Source organism: Amblyomma americanum, chromosome 4 (genome assembly GCF_052857255.1).
Source record: "Amblyomma americanum isolate KBUSLIRL-KWMA chromosome 4, ASM5285725v1, whole genome shotgun sequence".
NCBI lineage: Eukaryota > Metazoa > Arthropoda > Arachnida > Ixodida > Ixodidae > Amblyomma > Amblyomma americanum.
Genome location: NC_135500.1, coordinates 163550191 through 163573054, shown reverse-complemented (window position 1 = coordinate 163573054; position 22864 = coordinate 163550191). Strand labels below are relative to the sequence as shown.

The 22864-nt window shown below is 44.7% G+C and overlaps 1 protein-coding gene across 1 annotated transcript in view; it reads left to right on the top strand.

The window, feature by feature from the left end:
• Positions 1–22570, top strand: part of LOC144128611 (cell adhesion molecule Dscam1-like) — a 396470-nt gene extending 373900 nt beyond the window's left edge. Inside the window, exons 23-27 of the mRNA XM_077662146.1 lie at positions 2185–2474; positions 7477–7558; positions 13542–13677; positions 15485–15615; positions 18646–22570. Coding sequence (XP_077518272.1) covers positions 2185–2474; positions 7477–7558; positions 13542–13677; positions 15485–15615; positions 18646–18719 — 713 coding nt within the window. The 3' untranslated portion in view covers positions 18720–22570. The remainder of the gene's footprint in view (positions 1–2184; positions 2475–7476; positions 7559–13541; positions 13678–15484; positions 15616–18645) is intronic.
• Positions 22571–22864: the final 294 nt, after the last annotated feature.

Below are 22864 nucleotides of genomic sequence, written 5' to 3'. Positions count from 1 at the left end.
CGAGGTCATGTTCAGTATAGCTGTAGTTTTGTATTAGCGATGACATAATTTTAGCTCCCATTCTCAGCCAACACAGACAAACCGCTTGACAAATTGCAGCGAACTTATTCGAAACCTTCCCAAAATTCAAAACAGAATGGTAGTTAGTAGAAAAAAAACTTACCACACAAATGACGTGAGCGGGATACGAAGGTGTATTGGCGCGAAATAAGCACCTTGGTTTTCCGACCACTTAGATGACTCGGCCACCACCGCAGACTGTCTCCATTACTTTCCTAACTGCCAGCCTCATGCGGTGTGCGCTCTTTCACCTGTTCGTTTCATTCTTACAAATTCTTGGCGCCGGTAACGATGCCTCTGAGGCCTTTCAATTGAGCCGATTGAGTCAATAGAAGGATGAGGTCAACTATATTGCCAACGGCAGCTTATGCAGCCTCGCATAAAGGAGAGAAAACGGCCAAGGCAGCCAAATGTACTGCCAAGGCCGATGACAAGTGGCTGAGCGCTATGGCGCGTCGAAGAGCGGATGCAGCGTGGGACACTCAGAGCAGTGCCCTCCAGGAAAAGCAGAAGCGGCAGGGCACGGCGAACGTGAAGCGTCAAAAGCTGTGAATGATTCTCAAGCCACAGGAGAACCAGGGAGACTATTCGCGCTGCATAGGTCAAAAATAGAAGTGGGCGAAGCAAGTGCACGTTCAGCCGCCGGTCAGCATGACCTACGAGCCGTCTTAGATAAGCTAAGCATTTCTTGTACTCCATTGCAGGCCTACATCTTCTCTAAACCGCCAAATAGACTGCAAATTTTTTTATTGTATTCCGTTGAATCCTTCAATAACACTGACGGACAAATCATAGAAGTAGCGGGGAGAGCTGCAACTTGCGCCAGGTTATCAAAAAGCGCGATGATCGATAACAATTAAAAGAAACCGGAATACAGTACTTGCACTCTCCCAACGCTGTAGACCACTTCGACATCACTCCGCAACAAGGGGGCACCACGCAAAACATGATGCCACTGACAACACTCTTGAAGGAAACAAAGCCAGTTCTGTGCTGGTTCAAGCTTTAACGACACGATTAACAGATTCCCCTAAAGCATAGAGATTTTCAAACACACGCTGGACGCACACAGAGTCGAACTGAAGATGCTTCTTAGGCGTGTCTAAGGCCGCACTAAATGCAAGGCACTCGAGTATATGGTCCTTGTTGAACCCTGTATTGTTACTGATTAAATGTTTGCTGAGTAAGCAGTCTTTGTTGCCCACAACCATTCATAGAAGGATGAACGCGGAAGCGCTAAAGCTTGCCTAAGAATGTCACAAGTAGGAAACTCAAGAGGTGTTTGACTAGTTGGTTAATTTTTCTTTAGTCTGCAAATTTGCCTCACCTAGACGGTTCAGCTAGCGCTCGTGCCGTGTTCTTATCAATGTTGTCTATTTCCCACAGATCTTCATTTGACTTTTCAAAAAAGAAAAACAAAACTCGACTTCACAGGTTGTTTCAAAATCATCAAAGTCATTACATAATGTATTTGAAGGTATTTTGTATTAATAATAACAATTGGTTTTTGGGGTAAGGAAATGGCGCTGTATCTGTCTCATATATCGTTGGACACCTGAACCGCGCTGTAAGGGAACGGATAAAGGAGGGAGTGACAGAAGAAAGAGGTGCCGTAGTGGAGGGCTCCGGAATAATTTCGACCACCTGGGGATCTTTAACGTGCACTGGCATCGCACAGCACACGGGCGCCTTAGCGTTTTTGCCTCCATAAAAACGCAGCCACTGCGGTCGGTTTCGAACCCGGGAACTCCGGATCAGAAGTTCCCGGGTTCCAACCCGACCGCGGCGGCTGCATTTTTGTGGGTATTTTCTACGCGAAGCTATTTTTCGCGACCTCTTTTTACAGGAGTACTGTCCTTTACTTCTTCAGCGAAGCTCCTGAAAAAGTGGGTCCACTCCATCATGCGCTGCCTACGGTTTCATAAAACGGCCTGGTGTCGTTGAAGCTGGTTCTGGTATTAACTAATCAGCGGTAAAATTGTAAACGACTTCAGCCTCTGACTGGAGAAATTCAAGCACAATCATTGTCACGTAATCGTCCTTGCACCGCTCAATGTGTTAGTAAAAAGTTTGCTTCAGGCAACGAGCGGCCAACACACTAAAGCAAACCATCGTTCCATGCAGAGCGCGCCTGCGGCGGTGACCTCAAGGGCGACTCTATCTCGATGACGTCGGTGGGCAAGAAGGTGTACGAAGCACCTCGCGGGGACCCGCTCTACTTCCCCTCGCCCTACGCCACCACGCACATCTCGGTGTACTCTGGTGACGCGGACTCGCCGTCGGGCGGGGCGCACCGAGGCCACCCGAACGCCGCCATGGGCGGCGGAGGTGGCGGCGGAGCCGTCGTGGGCGACGGTGGGCCGCTTTCTGGTCGTCCCGAACACACCTACGACGTGCCCTTCCCGCCGAAACAGGCACGTTTCTTCCCACGATTCATTTCACTCATGGGAATATAAAGTTCGGAAGGTCCTTATTTATTTTCACGCTCCTTTAACGGGAATAAAATACATAGCGGTCATCGATCTGGTCCAGGATCTTGAAGTAGTTAAGTGTGTATTTTAACTCAATTTAAAAATAAAGTTAGCTCTCACTTTGACCCATTTTCTAAAGCTGAGCCTCCAAGAGAACGCACCGATCTCTGTAACAGCTCATTTCTTCACATTGTGATTCACAAGCATGATGCCTGGTAAAATTGATTGTCAAAACAATAGATCAAAATGTTTATGTTAAAGCCTCTACAGATAAGTCCTGCTCACAATTGGCCAGTAACACGACCCTAATGTGCTTAATTTTATTAGTTCCTCGCGCAGTTTGCACTAATAGATGACAAATAATTTTTCTTAATTTTCTTGTTTTCTTTTCTTTGCTTCTGGTTATCTTCTTTGGTGCAGGGCTTGTTTAAATGTAGTCGTAATTTTTTTCCTTTGTATCTATTGAGCATTTTTTGTTTTCTTGTGTTAAGTTTGTAATTCATTGAGGTGTGCTGTTTATATGCGCATTTATACTTCATTCTCTGTCCCTCCTGCCACTTGTCTATTTGTTATGTAGGCCTTTGGAATAAATCAAAAAAGAAGAAAACTTGCCACAAAAATAAAACGTTCCGCAGTTGCGATCACAATAGAATTGAGTAACTAACATGCAGCTTCGATGTCCTCTCCTTTGCTCACAGAGGTCTAAAATGAGCGGCAATCATTAAGAGAGTGATGTCCGAAAGTTGCAGCATGTAACGAAAAAGTAATATACAAGTTTCTAAAGCATTGATATGTCTGCAAAAATAATGAACGAAAGTTCCAACTACGCGCAAAGCAACACGCGCAAGATAAAAAAGCGCGATCATCTAGTTTTCTAAGTTTAATTTTGGTGCTGGGAATATTTAACGCTTTTCTGCTATCGACAGTGTTTATTCTCATTCAGTTTGAATTCGGTGCTTTGTAGCAAGAACAAGCTCGAACAGGATCACCCAAGAAATTTTTTTTTTGAAGATATGATGGCTGGTGTTGTCTAATATCTTTTACCTCGTCTGTCTATTTTGAAGTTGATTGTTCGAAATCGTAAAGCATGTACATAAAAAATATTATATTTTGGCACTCATTTCTTTCGACATGTCGCGTAACTTCTGACTTTATTTGATATGTTAAACTTCTGTGCAAAATCCTCAGTAACTTGATGCTTAATACAATACACACTATATATTTGGCCACGTCTGCTTACTGGCACTAAATTAAATGTTGCTATTTCAAACAAACTTTCTGAAACAATTCCTCTGGCAAGGTAAAAAAGGATATATGTGTAACCCTCTTTCTTTTTTTTTGTGAGAAAGATCCAGCACTGTTTCTTCATGCCAAGAATTGCAGAAACAAAAGTGCTTCGCATCTTTTTCTTCATCTTTTTTAAGCAGAATTCTTCGTTTTTTTACGGGTGAGACTGTAATTGGAATCATAATGAAAGCATCTAATGCTTCACACGCATGTATACGATGTCTGGTCAGTAACCTTTGGCCACTGACCTTTTGCCTTTTTTTATTGAATGACTTAATTGAAAAATGTTTCGTTTTATCAAAATTTCTCTATGCCCTCTTTCCTGGGAGAACGTCACTTCTCCATATCGCTCCCATTAGTGGCGATGCACTTGCGATAGGGTTCCGCTATTCTCTGCTTGTCGCCGTGGAACAATGATGGCGGATGTATCCTCGGCGCCACTTCCAATGTGTGGCTTTTTATGCCTAGCTCTTTCCTTCTTGCAGAAATACAATAAGATCAGGAACATCAGGCATTGTAGTGCATGAATCTTTTTCATAAAGGAACTTGCTATTCGGCAGCGTAGGTTCATGCGCATTCGCTTCTTAGGCCGGTCATTATCAGGACTGGAGCAAAATTAGCAGAAAAGTTCAGTTGATTTCACTTTCCGCTGGCCGACTGGTGCCTGCTGGTTCGTGCCTGTTTTAGCAGGCCTGAGAGGAAGCAGAACCATTATCTACCTTATACCATTTGGCCATAGTGGTTTTATCTGCGTAACGAAAGGATTCAAGCCTACGCTAGCAAAACGAGGACATTTTCAAAAAAATCAAACGCGTAAAGCATTCATTACCCCGCACGGCACAGCCTGAAGAGTTCCGCCTAATATTTGTTCGCGGACATTGCCATCTGTTCGTTTCACTTAGAGATCACACGCGACGAGATCATTGCCAAGTGCTCACGAGACCGAAGAAAACAGACGGCTTGACGTGGAGGCAGAATCTTGCAGCCCAGGCGCCAAGCAAATAGCCTCGACGGTACTGAAACTTAAACGTAAAAAGCATTCGCTTCGAGTCGAAATGAGCATGCAGCAATCCAACGCGACTCAGGCAGCGAACCCAATCGAGACCTGTTTAATTACGTTCTCGAAACCCGCCGGCTATCGGTGGCGGACGGACGGAAAGTTGCGAGGCTCGCGAGAAAAGTTCTTTCTCGGTTGCCACGGTTTATTGCGAACGCACGGCTCATCATCATTGATTCCTGGGGCCCTCTGCGCTATGCTGCTTGGCTCAAAGACTGAGTCATTTTCCGCGCTAATGATTCGCAGCCGGTATTTCATTAGGCGAGAACAGAGGTCCGCCGGCTAGAATCATCTGTACTTTTCACATCCCCGTTGAAGCAATCACTCTGGTGAGAGTCGTAAGAGAGCTGTTCCGCGTACTTCCTTCGACTGCGAAGAATAGAAGCATACACGGCTGAAATGGGGGCGCTGCACGCGCTGAAATTTGTCCGCCAAAGTTTAAGCGTGTTCGCGACTGCCTTCTTGGCAAAAGTAATGCCTTACACATCACCCAGCTAAGAATAAACCCGCAACTTAAATCACCGTGATTAAGCACAAGTATTTTTCTTTTGTATATGGGGACTAAGCAACACCTTCAGCAGATGGTGATGTTGATGCGTTCGCGCTGGTTTGGAGACGCCAGTAATTTTGAACAGGCACGACGTTGTGATTATAACCACTCGGTTTGTCTGAATGCTGAACTGGAAGTGCTTTAAATTTTGCCCTAGAGCCTTTGCGCGCGTCTCGTCGAATTCATATTCGGGTATGTTATCTCATAAGTTGGAGCCGCAGGCGCCACGGTAATTCGAACTAAGGAACACATGATACTGCTCACATTCGTTATTCTACTTAGAATGAATGAAACTGGAATGTTAATACAGAGAATATCTCAGAAGATGTCTTTGCTTTTACCTCAAACCAAACATGTATAATGGTGAATTAGGCTCTGTATATTTCACAAAATAATTTTGCAGGAGGAAAATCTCACTGCGGCCATTTTATTATTTGTTGTCTTACCGCCTTCACATTATTTTTGGGATTCTTGGCCTTCTCAGGAAAAACAAGCCTTTCCTGCAGCATTTTTTACGAAGCGATTTCCAATAGTGTTTTTTTTTTTTCGAGACAACTGCTGCAGCGCTTCAAGAACGAAAAGCGTTGCTACCCACTTTTCTGAGGCTTAACGCAGAAAATTCAAGATGATCGCATTCATAGGGAAGGATCTGTTATTGTTATTGGGAACTAGGAGCTAGAAATGCTCTTCCTTTGCTCGCATTATTATGTAAGAAGACGCGGTTGTTGCTTTATAATGCCAGTGGTCACTGCTTATCACAGAAGTGGTCAAAACAACCCAAGATTTGACAAATTAAGAGGGGGCAAGAAAATGAAAATCGCAGTACACAAAATAGCTTAGTTGTAATACCAGCGCAAGAAGCAATTAATAATCAGAAATGACGTCCGAGCCTTATTTGTAAACGTAACGGTGGAGAATATCCAATCATGAAAAAATAATCGGAACCATATAAGCACACAGAACCTTCACTATCAGATATGCATATTTAGAGGGAATACAGCAGTTTCATAGTGCGAAAGGAGTTGTATATGTTTCCGTTAACAAAACAAATTCCAATTCAGTGTCATATTAACCACAAAGGGTGTGGGAATGCAGGTAGCTTAGTAGAATAGAGACGCTGGTTACGTGCGTTACGAGCGTGGCACTACAATAACAGGTAAATACGACGACGAAAACTATTACTCGGCTAATTTGACTCAGGAGCACGGACTGTTAAGCGAGTTGGGGCATTGCAAACACGTACAAGCGCACAAAAACACAAAAACACGAAGAAAGAGACTTAGACAACACGAGCGCTTAGTTCCAACTGAAAACCTTACTGACAGATACACACACCAAATCGACCTTGCTGCATGACGTCATCTGACTGCGCTACCGTCCTCAATTGGCCACACTCAGAAAATTAATTTCTTTGGCTGTCAGTGCAACAGATGGTGCGCTGACGCATGACACACCCGCTTTCCTAATCAGATCTGCTTGTATTATTTTTCTTACATCCTGGCATTTATGCTTGGCTACTATCTCGCACGCACTGAAGAACGGTTTACATGGCTTTTTGTTCTTTTAAGCGCAGTCAAAGCAATGTACAGATAGATTTCCGTCCCTGCAATTGCCTACTTTCCTCCTGTGCACAAGTAGTTTTTCTTTTACGCATCGGCCAGTTTAACCGATGTACCTAGAGCCACACGAAAAGGGAATTTCGTATACCACCCCAGAAGCACATGCCACAAAAGGATCACGGTGCTTGATAGTGATTTAATTTGACTAAGCTGAGTTTCAGTGTGAACATTCATAAGGTAACACAGAGCATATCTTTACCACGTATTCTCTGGTCAGTAACTTTTTATGCCAGATGCAAAACATGCATCTAATCGCACTTGTGGGTCATCGACCATACGTCACGTGGGCTTGCGGAAAGGAGTTGCGTGTCGCTTGATCCGAGAGTCAGAAGTGCGATTTACCCTAACGAGTGGGTACAAAGTTAGGGACAAGAGCTGTACTATAAGACTGAACCATCGCTAAACTCTCCCCTCCCCATCTTGTCTTCACAGTTTCCTGCCCAGATGTCACGAGAGTTTGACGGCGGTGACCCACATTACACGTCCATCTTCAGGACGAACCCGAGCGGTGGCGGTACGTGTTTTATTTTTCTGCTTTCAACAGGCTTCTGGCATCCTTCCTGAACACCACGCTCTTTCTATTATTTCACCACCCTATGTCTCCCTGGCCTGCACGTGCACGTTATTCTTAGCGGCTAAGCAAATACGACGCCTTGTACCTCTACCGGTGTGTGTATCACAGTTTCCAAGAGTCCATCCTTCAGCGCCACATTCGTGTTTGACCCTTATATTGTATGGGCATTCCAGTGATATATTAGAAACATGTAGCTATCAGAGTTTTCTCAATTTCTTTTCAGTTCCTCAGTTTTTTTTCATTAAGAGATGTTACATACATAGAGAACTATAACTGGCAAAGAGTCCAAAGCTTAGCAAAGGGTGCTTGATGTTATCTTCAACGTAAATAAAACCTCCTGACAAAATAATACTTCAGAATGCGTTTTCATTGAATTAAAACATTCCCTGCGATTAAGATAATTAACATCATCGGGTAAGGAACATTATCATCAACCTGAAGATGCTTTAATGTAGTTTCGCTTTCATCAGCAGACTAACAAAACCCACTGCGTCTAACTACTTCAAAATTTAGGCTTCGGCATTGGCAGGAAGAACAACGGCCAAAAGCGCATGTACCACCGATATTTACCTGTGCTTAACTTCAACGAAGAACTGCAGGGAGGCAAAGCCATCGGCTGGTGAAGTTCGCCCAAAAAGTTCACGTTGTACAAGGAAACGGGCTGCTTGCACACGGACGCGTACATCTGCACGCACGTGTTAGCCACCAATCCTTGGGAATACGGATCTATTCTTTAGTCATGGGGATCTAGGGTTTTTACTGCTTTTATGATTTGTATAGCTAGAATGTTTTCAGGCGAACACATAGCCTAGTCGTTTCAAATCCTTTGTAAGCAACATGCCGCAGCGGTGGCCAAGTGGTTGAGAATCCGCCTCGCATGCAGGAGGTGCGGGGCTCGATCCCCGGTGCCATCGGGTACAGTGAGTACGGGTGATACAATGAGTACAAGCTTTCCCCTGGCCTCGTGCTCAGCTTCTTTAGTGAGAAATGCTTGGGAAATGGGTCTTTGAACCCACCTTGAGAAATGGAAAATACCTTGTGCCATGGCGCTCTTTAGCCGTAGTTGCCCTTGCGCCATAAAAATTCATAATCATCATCATTATCCTTTTAAGCAACAATAGCAGTTTCAGCAAAGAAGCTCAGCATGTCGTAAATTGGATGTTGCTGAAGGAAATGGCGCAGTATCTGTCTCACATCTGGGCGGAAACATGAACCCCGCCGTTAGGAAAGGGAAGAGAAGGAAAAAGGTGCCGTAGTGGAGGGCTCCGGAATAATTTCGACTGCCTGAGAATCTTTAACGTGCACTGGCATCGGGCAGCACACGGGCGCCTTTGCGTTTCGCCTTCATCAAAACACGGCCGCCGCGGTCGGGTTCGGACCCGGGCACTTCGGATCAGTATTCGAGCGCCAAAACCACTGAGCCACCATGGTTTGCAAGCCTAAATTTAGTGCCCAGTGTGTCTACAGCCATTTGTGAGCAGCAAAATTGAAAATTATAGGAGCTCTGAAAAAAACGACTTATGTATAAATAAAACTGACCCTATTGTCATGTGCACCTGCTTTTATAACCATACACACTTTGTGCGCTGGATCTTGATTCATGATTAATTGCTGCGGTGAATTAGTCGCTATGGCGTTCTACTACAAAGCACTTCGTTAGAGGCTCAATACATGGTTTCAGCAGCTCGCTTCCAATACTGTGCTCTCGAAAAACAGCCGATTTTTTCGGCTTTTAACATTGCTATTTGTTAAAAAACTTAGTAGCCAAAATAATTTGGAACTTCAACTACGAGGAACTCAAAGCCAACAGTCGAGCCTTTGAACTCTACAAGTAACACAATAACGTGGAATGCGGGACAGAATAGCCAGATTTTTAATTTCCGTGCCGCTGATAATTTTCAGGCATGATGTATCCTTGCGTCTTTGAAATGTAACCGTATTCGGTATTATATCTCGGGGGAGGAAAAAGTTGTTGTTCGCATCTTAACGAGCTAGCCTGTTTTTAGTTTACGAAAAATGTATCCTTAAAAGTATGTCAGTAATGTTTTCGCTTTCACAACATGAACAACCTCAGGAAAACTGTCCTTAAGAAATAAAGGAGAGAAACTGGTGTTTTATGACCTTTTTTTTAACTATATCACAACTTGAAAATAAAATTTGGCTTAACTTCGATCACTGGTATTTAAAAACTTTTATTTTTGTCATAAGAACTTAACATTTGAGCCTAGTTAGCGCCGTTTCTATATATCCTTAAAAGTATATTTTTTGCTGCAGGCTGTGTGCAACTTTGCGCACATATTCTGAGAAAATTGACTTAAAAATATTGAGCAGGTGTAATTTTTATTTGGCGGGCTTTTTTTGCAATTAACAGTTCTAGGTGCATAGGTGGGGACCTCCTTCTTTAATTCGATTCTGATCAATGATTAGTGCTGGCAGTTTTCGTCGCTTATTTTTCTGTTTTTACACTGTTGGCTGGATTTTTTCATGCTCGGAAACTCGCGAACATAAGCTGAGAAGCAAAGATAAGCGGCATAGGCCGCAGTAAAACTAAGTTGTTGTGAATAATGAAGGCTAGAAATTTTTAATCGAAGGTCACCTCATGCATCGTCGCTAATCACTGAGTCAATTTTATTTTGCCAGCGTATTACGGTTCGCAAGGCTAGGTTTACATCTTTTTTACTTCTAGCTTTGGTGCGTTTTCGAGGCAGTATTAAAAAAAACACATAAACAGGACAGAAAGGACAAAAACAAACTGTGACGAGCCTGTTTCCAACTTTTGTACACGTTTGGAAAGAGTTTTGGGGCAATGCTGACAATACCTCGCGTACCCCTTGCACGAGAATGAGTGAAAAACTTTATTGAGCTCCAGATTCGCTGGTCTTCTGCGGTCTTCAGTTGGCTCCGTCCATCTTCTTGCAGAACAGTCGGTTGCCCTTAGTCCAGGGCTCCGCTGAATGCTGCTGCCAGTTGTGCTCGCCAAATCAGACCTTCTTGGTCGGCCCGGCGATCGCTGGAGAGCACTCCCTCCCATTGCTCCGCACTCGGGTTTAATATAACGGGCACCACGTCTATCTTCTGGCATGCCCACGTTATGTGATACAGCGTGGGTGTTTCGTGGCACCAGGGGGATATGCCAATCTATTGTTCGGGATACATTTTGCTGAGTACGTTTAGGTTCAGGTACGAGCCCGTTTGTAGCGGCCTCCACGCGACAGAGTCCTCTAAGGGAGTTGTGCGGTGGTGGATACCGCTTTCTGCAGCCCTTGTAGTAATTTAGTATCGCCGGATAGTCTTAGGGTAGAGGTTCGGTCCCCTCGAGGTCGCCTACGTTGGATGATCGGTAATAAGTGTACCCTCGAGCTATCCTGTCCGCCTCTTGGTTCCCTGCCACTCCCGTGTGTCCCGGCGTCCATACTATCGTATGCCTAATTGGTACTTCGTTTGGTGGTTGTTGTGTTATGTGGTCTCCGGGGCGGAGTATGCGGAGCGCTCCGTGCCCTATTCTGCCGCGTAGGCAGTTCCGGCACGCCGTTTGTGAGTCTGTAAGGATTGTTAGAGACCGTTTAGACCGATAGCCCTCCGCTGCCGCTGGAGTGACGGCCGCTTCTTCAGCCTCGACTATCGTACAGTCTCGTAGTGATGCGCTGGTGATCTCGCGTAGATTCGAATCAATCACTGTTGCTAACGCGTTGCTGTTGCTCTGCCTCGCTGCTCCGGCGTATGTGGCTGCGTCCACGTATACTGTCGTTTCTTGGGGTGTTAGTGTATTTTGTAGGTATTCAACCCTCGCCTCTCTGCATGTTTCGCGTAGGTTGGGACCCATGTTCCTGGGTATGGGTGCTACTTTTAGTGTGTTGCGGTACTCGTCCGAAATTTTTTCGGTCCTCTGTATCTCTTGAAGTTGCTCGGCGCAGCCTAGTTTCTTCAGGAGCTCCCTGCCAGATGGGGTCTGCTGTAGTCTGCGCAGTTGGGAGACTAGTTGCGCCTCTATCAATTTCTCGAAGGAGTTGTGTAGTCCTAAGGCTTGGAGCTTTTCGGTTGAGGTGCTGTGGGGAAGGTGGAGTGCGGTTTTGTAGCCCTTGCGTAGAATCGCGCCCACCTGTTGTACCCCACTCTTGATGGGATTGTAATGGGGAAGGCTGTATGCCACTCGGCAGACCACCGGGCTTCTGACCAGCTTGAGTGTGTCCTCCTCTCGCATGCCGTGGCGTCTGTGTGAGATGCACGTGGTCATGCGGGCCACTTGCAGGGTGGATGCCTTGAGTAGGGCGAGAGTGCGGGGGCAGCGTTGGTTTGACTGTATCCTCATCCCCAGGATTCTGATGAGCGTCTTTTCTGGTATCGGATTCCCCTCGAGGTAGACGGCGAGCTTTAACTCGTCGCTGGTGGGGACTCTGCGGTTTTGCTTTCCTCTCTAAACTCTCAGGAGCTCGTACTTTTCAAGCGAAACACTTTTCTACCAGCCATGTCGAAATTTGGAAGACATGTTGCTCATTAGTTTAGTAGCATTGTAGAAAGAAAATTCAGAAGTTTTTTGACTACCTGTTACTTTTTGCAACGCGTGCCCTCTAACAACGGAATAGACGCAGAATCACCTCTGGTTAAAGGTTTTCTGCAAGATCACGTGATGTCAGTTCAGTTTCGCGTTTAACAATGTTGCCGTACCCGAAGGCAAGCACGTGAAGAATTTAATAATGAAGAATAGTTTACGACTTCCTCGAAAGGTAAAATAAAAAATAAAGAGCATTTCAATTTACAAATCTTTCAATTTAGAAGAAAGCAACCTTCCCGACCTCTTAGCGAATCCCTTCACAATGTGTCTTCCCTGCAGTCAAACAGCCCGCAATCAATGGCAAGTGACAGCCCTCGAACCTAGCAAAAAAAAATTGATGATGGCCTAGCTCTGTTAGGCCAGGATATACGTAGCGTAAGCGCGGCGACATCTGGTTCGGAATAGTTAATATATTAAAGGCGCGCATTCACTACATGCGCCTTTAATCACGGTTAAACCTTGAGCCGTCATGGCGGAGCGGCAGCATCTCCGGTTGGTCACGTGACCAGTCACGTGGTTGGTCACGTGGTGCGGTTTACAGAGGATGCTCAGACCGGCGAGGTGCGCGCGGCGGCGGCTCCGGCGCGCCAGCTGTGTGCCGTGTGACGTCACTGCTCCTCGCGCATGCGCAGCATGGCTCTCCTGTAGACAGGCGAAACTGATCAGCCTCGCCCAGTGTAGCTTACGCTTCAAAATCTGCTTTCGTTGGCGACATGCACGCAGATGCAAATCATGGACAACAGTGGCTGTATCAAGCATGTTCAAAATTTACACCTGATTTTGCTTTACCCAGATATTCAGCCAAACTAAACTGGTTCGGCAACTTAGTATACGCGAATATTATATGCCGGAAATTATGCTTCGCTTTGCAATCGTTTTCCACGTCTAGAGAAGCTGCTTTCGGATTTCGGATTGCGTTGCCGGGACGAAACGAAGTGGACAGAGCTGTAAAACTCAGACTAATCTGCACGCAACGCGATGAAAATTGTGCTTACAAGTTAGATTTGGGTAATAATGTAAGCTCCAACGGACGCTTAGGTGTTAGTGAGAAATCTAGGAAGTGCCCCCTCGACGAACTTCGTGCCTTAACTTCTTAGTCACAAGCCCAAAACCATTATTATCATTATCATTAGGCGAGGAACGAGAGTCCACAAATTTTAATCACAGAAGTTCGCAGTGGCAAGGACTAGACTCAGACTATTTTATGCGGATGTGCCGCATTTCAAAGCATATTGGTAATTCGTGGTTTTCACCATCCTTGGAAGGAAAGACAAAAGCAGTATAGTGTTTTTTTATCATTTCTGTTAGGAAATCTTGTCTGATAGATGCGCGAAATAATAAATGCGCATTAATTTCGTGATTTCTTCGCAGCTGATGGTGAGGGGCATTGGGACGAGCTTCTCCTTGAAAGAGCGTCTTACAATGCGACGGAAGCACGGTACGACCGGCTGCCGAGGCAGCACTTCAGCCTGTATGGGCAAAAAACGGACCAGAAACCTACCGAAAGGTAATGTGCCCAAACTGCACTGCTCATGATGCAGGAAACGCGTAATCACGTTCATAACAGACCTACATACACGCTATTGAAGAGATATTAACTTGTTCGGGGGCCGAGAGAATTTACTTTCCGACCAATTTCTCTATGCTGAAAGGAATCAAGGCTATTATTGGTCGAACCGTCTCGCTGCTACGACTGAGACACGGCAGACGCCGTAATATGTTCCCCGTCTTAAGTTTCAGTAAAGAACGACGCTCACAAAATATATTCTATGAGGTAGTGAAGTTATCATGAGAGGTATATGACAGCAGAGAGGCACAGTCGTGCTGTCGCCGCTAAAACGATAGTGAACTGAGCGGTGTTAAAATGTATGGTACCTCAAGATGGCTACTGAGGACATTCAAAGACATTCGCGCAACACGACTAGTGTCTAAGCAAGTAAATGACATTGGTGTGTCACTTGTGAAGTTCCTTTCCGTGCGTACTTTGTTTAGTTGTCAAACTCTGTTCAGTTATCAGAATTATCTGCCATCTTGCGTGCCTTGTCCTGTCCTGCTTCGTCCCTGTTTGCTTGCAGTGCTGAAATATCCATGCTACTTCTTAACAGTTTTTATTTTCACCGAACACCGTTTCAGAATGAAACTCGCTACACAATAATGCGCAGTTCTTTTCAACTTCGTGAGTGATGTGCTGTATTTTTCTTTTCACTGTTGTCGCACTGTATTTGAGTGTGTCAGTTTTTTTTCTTCTGTGCATGACATATTTGATCTACGGATTAATTATGTATCAATCTCCGTCTTTTCTTTGACTATATGTTCGCTCATATTGTTTTGTGCATTCCCTCTCCTGCTTGTATATACAATTACATAACATAACATACGCTTAACATAAGCTTGAAATCATTTCTGAAAATCCTGCGATCAAGCTTTTCTGTCGATTTTAGCACTAATACTCTACAGCAAGAAAGGCCGCCGCGGTGGCTCAGTGGTTATGGCACTAGGCTGCTGACCAAAAAAACGTGGCTTCGATTCCGGCCTCGGCGGTCGAATTCCGATGGAATATGGAAGCGAAATTCAACAGGTATCTGTACTGTGCGATGTAAGTGCACGTTAAAGAACTCCAGGTTGTCGAAATTTCGCGAGCCCATTATTACGGCGTCCCTCATAGCCTGAGTTGCTTTGGGACGTTTAACCCCAATAAGCCATAAACCAATCTACTGCAAGAAAACATGCCTCCCTAGCGGCGAACATTGCATCGAAATGTGGCGTCATTCACCGATTTCAAAAAACCGCATTGCGATAGCGTATACTTACAAGGTAGATTGCGATTTCCAGATCATAGAAACGACAACACGCCTGATAACAAGCGAGTGCTGGTGGAAGTGATAAAGAAAAATAAGACTAACTTGCCCATGTTTTGTCACCGTGCAAAACTTCCTTGTGTACAAATCCCCATCGAGGAGTAGGAGTACCGAATAGCTTGTCTTATGGCGTCTAAGGGTTTAACGTCCCAAAGCAACTCAGGCTATAAGAGACCCCGTAGTGAAGGGCTCCGGAAATTTCGACCACCCGGGGTTCTTTAGCGTGCACTGACATCGCACAGTACACGGGCCTCTAGAATTTCGCCTCCATCTAAATTCGACCGCCGCGGCCGGGATCGAACCCGCGTCTTTCGGGCCGGCAGCCGAGCCCCATAACCACTCAGCCACCGCGGCAGCTGGAGTATGAAATAGCGTTGATACTTATTAAATTTACGTCTCTTGAGATATTTAGTTTTTTTTTAATTCACGTACACGCGCGTCTGGTTTTCTTTCCAGAATCTCCGATGAAGACAGCAACCCGGACGAAGGAGAAAGCCGGACATTCGAAGGCAACACTGCCACGTCGGAAAACTTAGAAATGTCAGAAGCGGAGTGTGACCGAGATTTCCAGATATATTCCAAGAAAGGTGTGCCCATTTTCATAGCCCATTTCTTTTTTCGTGCGAACGTGCAGTCTCCTGCATGAAACTGTACTGTCTGATTGCTGCTAACTTGCACGTTCACTTCAGGCCCCAAGTAGGCAAGTTGCATGAGTAGGAACTGAAGTCCAAGACAACAGTGTTACACGCTGTTCTTACAAAGTGAGCATCGATCAACGACTCTAGAAGTAGACAATTTGTCTGTAGCCTGCATAACACGAAGCGTTATACCCTTTCCCTAATTTCATTCTACTTGGATACAATAGCCAATGGGGTCTAAATACCACCCAATCCTTGCCACCTCTGAGGAGTGCGAAATGCGCTCGCGTGTTATTCAAAAGCACATGGCAACTTTTGTTAAAAGAATCAGTCCTGCCAGACTATAAAAAAAAAACAAATTAGAAAATGGTCGTAGCATTTACGGATGCCCAATATGAGCTGTCAAACATATCTGTGAATATAAAAAATGCGTTAGGCTACGCGCCAAGCGATATATAGCCTATGAAGATGCGGGGTTTTCACAGCACTGCAAGTGCCATGTTTTGCTGGAAGCTTTCCTAATTAAAACCAGTTTCGCTAAAATGACAGAGAGAACTCCGAGTACGTGAAATATAATGCAATGTTCCCAAACCTCTTGTCAGAGATCGTATTCTATTTGGGGTTACTAACCATTTACCATTTGAGATCCATTCGGCCCTGTATGGACATCATCACTGTTGTTGGGTGGTAGCAGCGGCTTTCAAGTGCTCGCGAAATGCGACCTGACTATTGCCTCATCGGCGACCGGACCTCAGCTTTAGCTGCAATCCCAGCCAACTGTGGGCCGGTGCGTGCGGCGATTGGCGAAGGGGGGTCTACAATGTTTTGGTTTCTGTGATTGTACGCATTCTACATTTCTCTAATGCTGCCTCCAGGCTGATTTCAAGACAAATGAAATGAAACATGAATAATTAATCATTATAGAATAAGGCCCCTGGAGTATATTTATACCTATGTATAAAAAGCATAATGCAAAACATCAACGGCAGAGTATTGGTTACTTATAAGTACATCTAAAGCTGTGATGCACATTTATACTGAATGGTGTGCTTTTGAAAAAGATTCCGAAGCAAGTAACAAAAATGGTCACCCCAGAAAAAACATGACAGTTCGCGCGACAGTTAAAAAATTCACCAGTGCTTACCCTCTCTGTATAATCCGCAGGACTCAGTGGGAGCAACTTACTAGCTTAAAGGAACCCTTTGAATTGGCGGCTGATGTGTGCAAAAGCGTTCATGAGACCGTCAGACTCGAAGACGAGGTCAATATAGGTTCTGGGTTCAGCAGTTAATGCACGCTTGACGGTCACGAGACAAAATCCGAGCGATCGCCACCACAACGCCTACGCCAACCATGCTCCCCTTCCAAAGCACACTGACGCGTAAAAGCTATCACCGTCCATGCGGCCAGCAAGTGAATACCGCGCAATGCTACTTGTGTTGTTCCTATCACAGTGCAACGACTCCTCACTGAGCAACGGTTTAATAACATCGCCACCTCGGCGCAGTTTCTAGTTAAGGGGACGAAGAATGCGGCAACCCATCACTGGTTAAACAGACTTGCAGCCCCACCTCGTATTAAGCAGACAAAAACGAGGGGGCAACAGTGGTCACACTCCATAATGCCTTAAAAACAGCTCTCGCTGTAAAATAAAAAAGACTCACTTGCATTCAAAAGAGACATGACTACAAGCATACGGCACAGACATTGGGCTCCTCTTCGAAATGATACAAAATACTGCTTTCTGCACGCAATGTAAAAGGAAGTTTTGAGAACGTGCCGGAGAACGGATCAAGTTAAAACTCCGGCTGCTCATTCTTCTACTTAGTCTGGCTGTCTTGAGCATCTAAGGTCGCCAAATTCTTGCACCAGAACTTTTTGTTATTTCTTTGTAAATGCAGTCGTGTACAAAAAAAATAGGAACAACGCTTCCACGTCGCGTTCAAATTCTTTTGTGGCATTCAGTGACGGAAATAGAAATTGCTGTCTTTATGTGGACAGGCAAAAGTAAATATTACTTGCATACGCACCAAAGATGCATTAATTTTACAAGGTAATGCATGAGAAGACTTTGGCTGGTGGTACCTGGTCCATATTCTTCTGACCACGACAGTAGTCATGTGGATCAACGACGAATGAATGTGACTGTCTCACGGTGCACAGGAACAATTGGCGTAATTTATATATAAGTGAACACAAATGCCTAACTTCTCGCTCTGATTTTCGTGCCGTCAATACTCAGTTTCTATGCTCTTATATGCCAGTACTACTGAAAACTTTCCTACCGCTCTTATAAAATTAGTGTGAGTAGAATTCTGGGCATTTTTCGCCAAGTTTATTTAATAAGCCTTTTATTAAAAGAGGTGTAAGAAGTTTAATATTCCTTCTTTTATTTGATATGTTTGCAGTATTGTTCATTCTCTTCTTCAGAGTAGTGGTTATAATTATGAGCTCCTCTTTCCTCTCTGTTCTCTTCAGGGCCGTTGCTGGTCTGTGGCCGGCTAAAAGTGACGCTAGCTTGTTTTTGGAATGAAAAGGCAACTACCCACCTTATGTAACAAGAAGCCCATGTCTACACAACCGACAAGCAATCCACGTAAACTCCATACAGTTTACTAAAAGAACTGGGTACGGCGTCAAAGAGCTAAAGGATTTCCACAGTGCCAAATTTTCTGAACACAAATCGGAAGAGGCCCCTCGCGCTTGTGAGTCAAAACTGCAAGCCTACGTTGTGGCATCTCACCTGAGCCAAATAAAGTGGGTGCGCGTTATTTTCCCCTTGACGCAGTGAGGGCCGCGTTTTAGCATCTTTTTTAAAGTTGTGTAACGCATAAGAGCATAACAACGCCTAACCAGAAAAGAACTATGGACCCGCATGTGGAGCTCGTTAAAAACCTAGCGAGTGTGAACGCAACCAAGATTCAGTTATTGCAGAGAGTCTTTGGCAGTGCCTATATGCGTGCTCTCTTTCCCTCACAGGCCGGAACCTCTCGCTGGTGCAGTACGGGAAGACGAGGCCTGTTCACGCAGTGTCCTACGTAACGTATCACTGAAGAAGAGAGAATGCTGCAGACTCTGCATAGAGACGAGGGATCACCGTGCAACCCCGTCTCCTGGCCGGATTCACACGTGCTGGGTCTTAGCGCGCGAGCCGAAACCTCGTGACGGATGCTTCAGCTCAAGCCGACGGACGTGCGAACGCACACGGCAACAGTGTCGTCGGAGTTGTGGTGGTGACAAACGTTCAGTGTGCTCATGCGCGGGCAACCGCTGTGATAGATGACGCAAGTGGTCGTCGCTTGTTTTTTAGAAACACGCAACGTCAACTCCTGTGACCTTGGAAAAACACCTAACTCGCGAGTTGGCCCCAAGTGAAGAAGGAAAAAAAAGTTTCAAACTAATGGAGTGGATTTCGCGAACGTTGTTAAGACACCGTGTACAAATAAGACAACACGGCGTGTGTGAGTTAGCGGGTTTTCTTCGTACACTTCACTGTTTAGAACGACCCATGACGGCCCGTGGCAGTGCAAGACAATGCAAGCTTCACAACCTTGGTGCCTGCTTTCCAACATGGGGTCATCAGCTGTGCTTCCATAACGACGACACGACAGTGCGACCATCTTCTAACGAAAGAAGAAATACAAAAAAATTACCCATAACTCATGCACGGTGTGCTGAGCTTGTTTCCAGAAGTTTGTTGTTTGGCGTTCCGACGTTTGTACAACCTACCAAAAGCACATGAACGACTAAAGCGAGATCGTGTGTCTCACTGATGTAGTGGTGTGTTCCAGTGCAACGTTGCGGAAATAGCTGTGCATTTCAATGTGTTTTATGTGCAAAGTGTAAAAGGTGGGAAACGAAACTTTCGGCCATTTTCAGTGGTTTGATCATTCGTTTACAGTGAGGATAACAAATGGCTGAAACTTACAGCAGGCATCGGCAAAATTCGTTTCCGATAAAATTTTGCTCAATTAGGGCGTTTTTAATCGCGTTGTCCGTGGTATCGTACGAGATGTGCGCCCTTGTTCCCTTTTCGAATTTATGATGCTGCACATAGTGCGGCTACCGTTGTTATACATATGTTTCTCTCCAAGAAAACTGCCCATCGCGCGCACTTTAAGAAGAAGGCGATTTGTCTTCGAAGAAAACAGTCTCAACTGCTTGAAGCATTACGTCATGTTCTCCTTCACAGGAAAGATCCAACTCATATGAGACTGGGCACAAGAAAAGAACAGCACAGGGGTGGTAACCTCCTTTGACTGGAGGTTGCTTGAAGTTCAGTTAAATGTGTGATGTGTTGTAAATTAGTGTTATAAATTATATGTTAGAGTGTTTTCATTGCCTTCGTTCATTGCTGTTACGAGCGAGCACGCAATGGAGTAGCGAAAGGGTGCGCTTTTATAAAACTTAAAAGGCTTGAAACTGCGAACTTCAGCATGGAAAGCCACAAATGTGAAGATTTCTGAAGGGAAACATTGAAGCGTCCGGGACTCTCTGTTGACGCGAATCGTGGAAGGTTATAACGCAGTCCAATGCCTATTTTCATCGGCTGTTATCATCAAAACTTCATCTTCCTCCCCAGTTTTTATGAGTGTATGGCGCAAATCCCGGGTGTAATGATATCGTCGCTATGTGAAGGCGCGTAAAGCGAATTGTAGCTCTCCGGCAATAATAGGCTAAAGACTAATCTTCACTCACGAGTTGTGTTTTCTGTAATATTTTTACAAAATTTGTCAATTTGATTCCCTCTGCACAGAACAAATAGACCTATTTGTGCACTTTGAAGATCCTCTCAATTCTTGTACTCCGAGTCAAGCTCGATATTTGAAAAATGCCACCGATATACAACGCATTTTCTTTATTGTTCTAGTTTTCCTAAATAGAGAATATCAAGGTGAGTTGAAGGCTGATTTCCGTGGTAAATTTAGCTTTCGCACTCAAAAAGAAATAGCGCTCAAGGTTGCTTCAAAGAAGATTACATTTTCTTAGTTATTTTTAATGACTGACTCCTCTTGTTTCAATCAAGAGAATCTTAAAGGGCTTTATTGCTAAGAGAATAATCAAGCTGTCAGAACTTCGCAAGTGCTTTAGGTGTTGAGATATTTATCGACTCAACCTTTGTTTTTTCACATCTTTTTTTTTTCAAGTACCCGCTAAGAACACGCCAGAAGCCCCAGCCACCCCAATCCGTGAGGGTCTGACGAGATAGTGATCCTTTCAAGATTCCTTATCTGCTATGAACCTCCTCCGAGCTAGAAGCGTAGAAGACGGGCGTTCGAGTCGCGTGGTCACAGCTCTCGTGGTAGAGCAGGCTTACAGTCTACCTTCCACGAAAACTAGCGCAGAAAAAAAAGCCACAGTGGCATGCCGACGTCGTCTACGTGTCTCTGTTGTTTTACGCTGGCCAAGCTATTGTTTCTATAGGCCAGACCTACACGCCGAAACGTTGCAGCTCTTTATCTCTCTTATTTGTTTGGTGATAATCCCTAGCATGTTGCCAGATGTCCTACTTACCAAGATTGCTTTAGCACCATTCCAACAGAACGGCAATATTAAGAGAACAAAATATCTGGGCCATGCGCTGCCGTCTTTAGAAAAGTCACAGTGCTTCGGGATCTTTTCCGCCGCATTCAGAAGTGAGCGCCTCTCACAGAAGTTACGCATTCGTGAAAAGGTTACGTCACCGCATTCTCAGACCTCTCTGTTTACTGATGAGATAGCATTAAAAGGTTCAACGGAGAAAAAAACCCGGCGGCGTGCGGCGTTGTCTGCCGTAAAATTCTCTGAATGGCTGACGGGAAGTGACGTTGCCAAATCGGAGAAATCACATTGGCTGAAGGGACGTGACATCATGAGACCGGAAGTGACGACACCATCTATGCACGACTGTGTGAAGCCTCCACCTTAAAGCCGTGGCAGGTGCTGATGTGGTGTTCAAAAATGACAAATTAGAAAGTGAGTAGGAAAACAGCACGCCCACGTGCAAAATAGCCAGTCTCCCGAAGAGCTGTGCAAAATTAAGGCTATCGCACTGCCAACACATGATCTAATTAGTCGCCGTGTGTTTTTGTGGGCTGGGCTTCCTGCGCGCTCAGAGCAGCTGGTTTCGAAATCAGGTGGAAGACAGAAGTTAATTCTTTGATTCGTATCAATTTTATTTTGTCAAACTCTCCAAACTTCACTACGTTTTTTCATTAGTCTTAAAGATGGAAATTTCGAAAATGAGGATATTGTTTTTCGGAAAATCACTAAATGCTTCTGGCTAACTGGTCGGTTTGTCGTGGCCGCTACTTTCTTGTATGCCTGGAATAACATAAGTCATCTCGAGGCAGCATCGATCTTATCATCACTGTCACCTCTGAAGAACATACAAAGATGTAAAAAATACGTATTTGTTTGGCAACCAGCATACTTCTACTTATGTACCCTCTTTCACGAAATGAGCATGACGCGAACAGCCTTACTGTTCACAGCAGTGTGCTAGTCCAATACCACCCACCCAAGCACTCACGAAAAGCGGGATTAAATCTATGGTTTTGTAGATATAGCGCGACCCTCCCTGCTAAATTATTTAGGTTTCAAACCCAACAAAAGGTCCCACAACTAAAGGAGGTCGATTCCGCCATCTTCATTTCAAACACTTCTTTGCACATTGCAGTGAAGTCACATTTTTTCTTTGCATTATTCTATATTATTTTGAACGCGGAGGTGCTGTCATTTATTTTTTCAGTGCAGGACTCCATGAGTGATGATTGAAAGTTTCTCTTCTGTTCTCGCTCGAAAATATTGGTTCAAGAAAAAAAGAACAAGCAATGGTGCCTTTCCAATTGTCACATAAAACATGTATGATGTTGATATGCTGTAAAGTAAGCAGTGTTTATAAAACAAAGTTCATTAAAAGGTGCGTCAGTTGCTGTGTGAATTTTTTCTAAATGACACTTTATTAAAGACAGTCGAAGATGTGCTCCCATACTGTAAACACAGGACGCTCTGTTGTAGTTGAAAACTTTTCAACCTATTTAAGCGGCCGGTTTCCGCCTATAAAGGACCAGGTTCATGCTGCTTTGCTTAAGAAACAGAAATCATAAACAGTGCATGACTTTTTCCGGGAAAAATTTGGACTGCAATGAAAATAATAACTAATACATTAGTTTTCTAATGGTCTCTTTTTTTCTTTATAAAATGGACCCACCGTCGT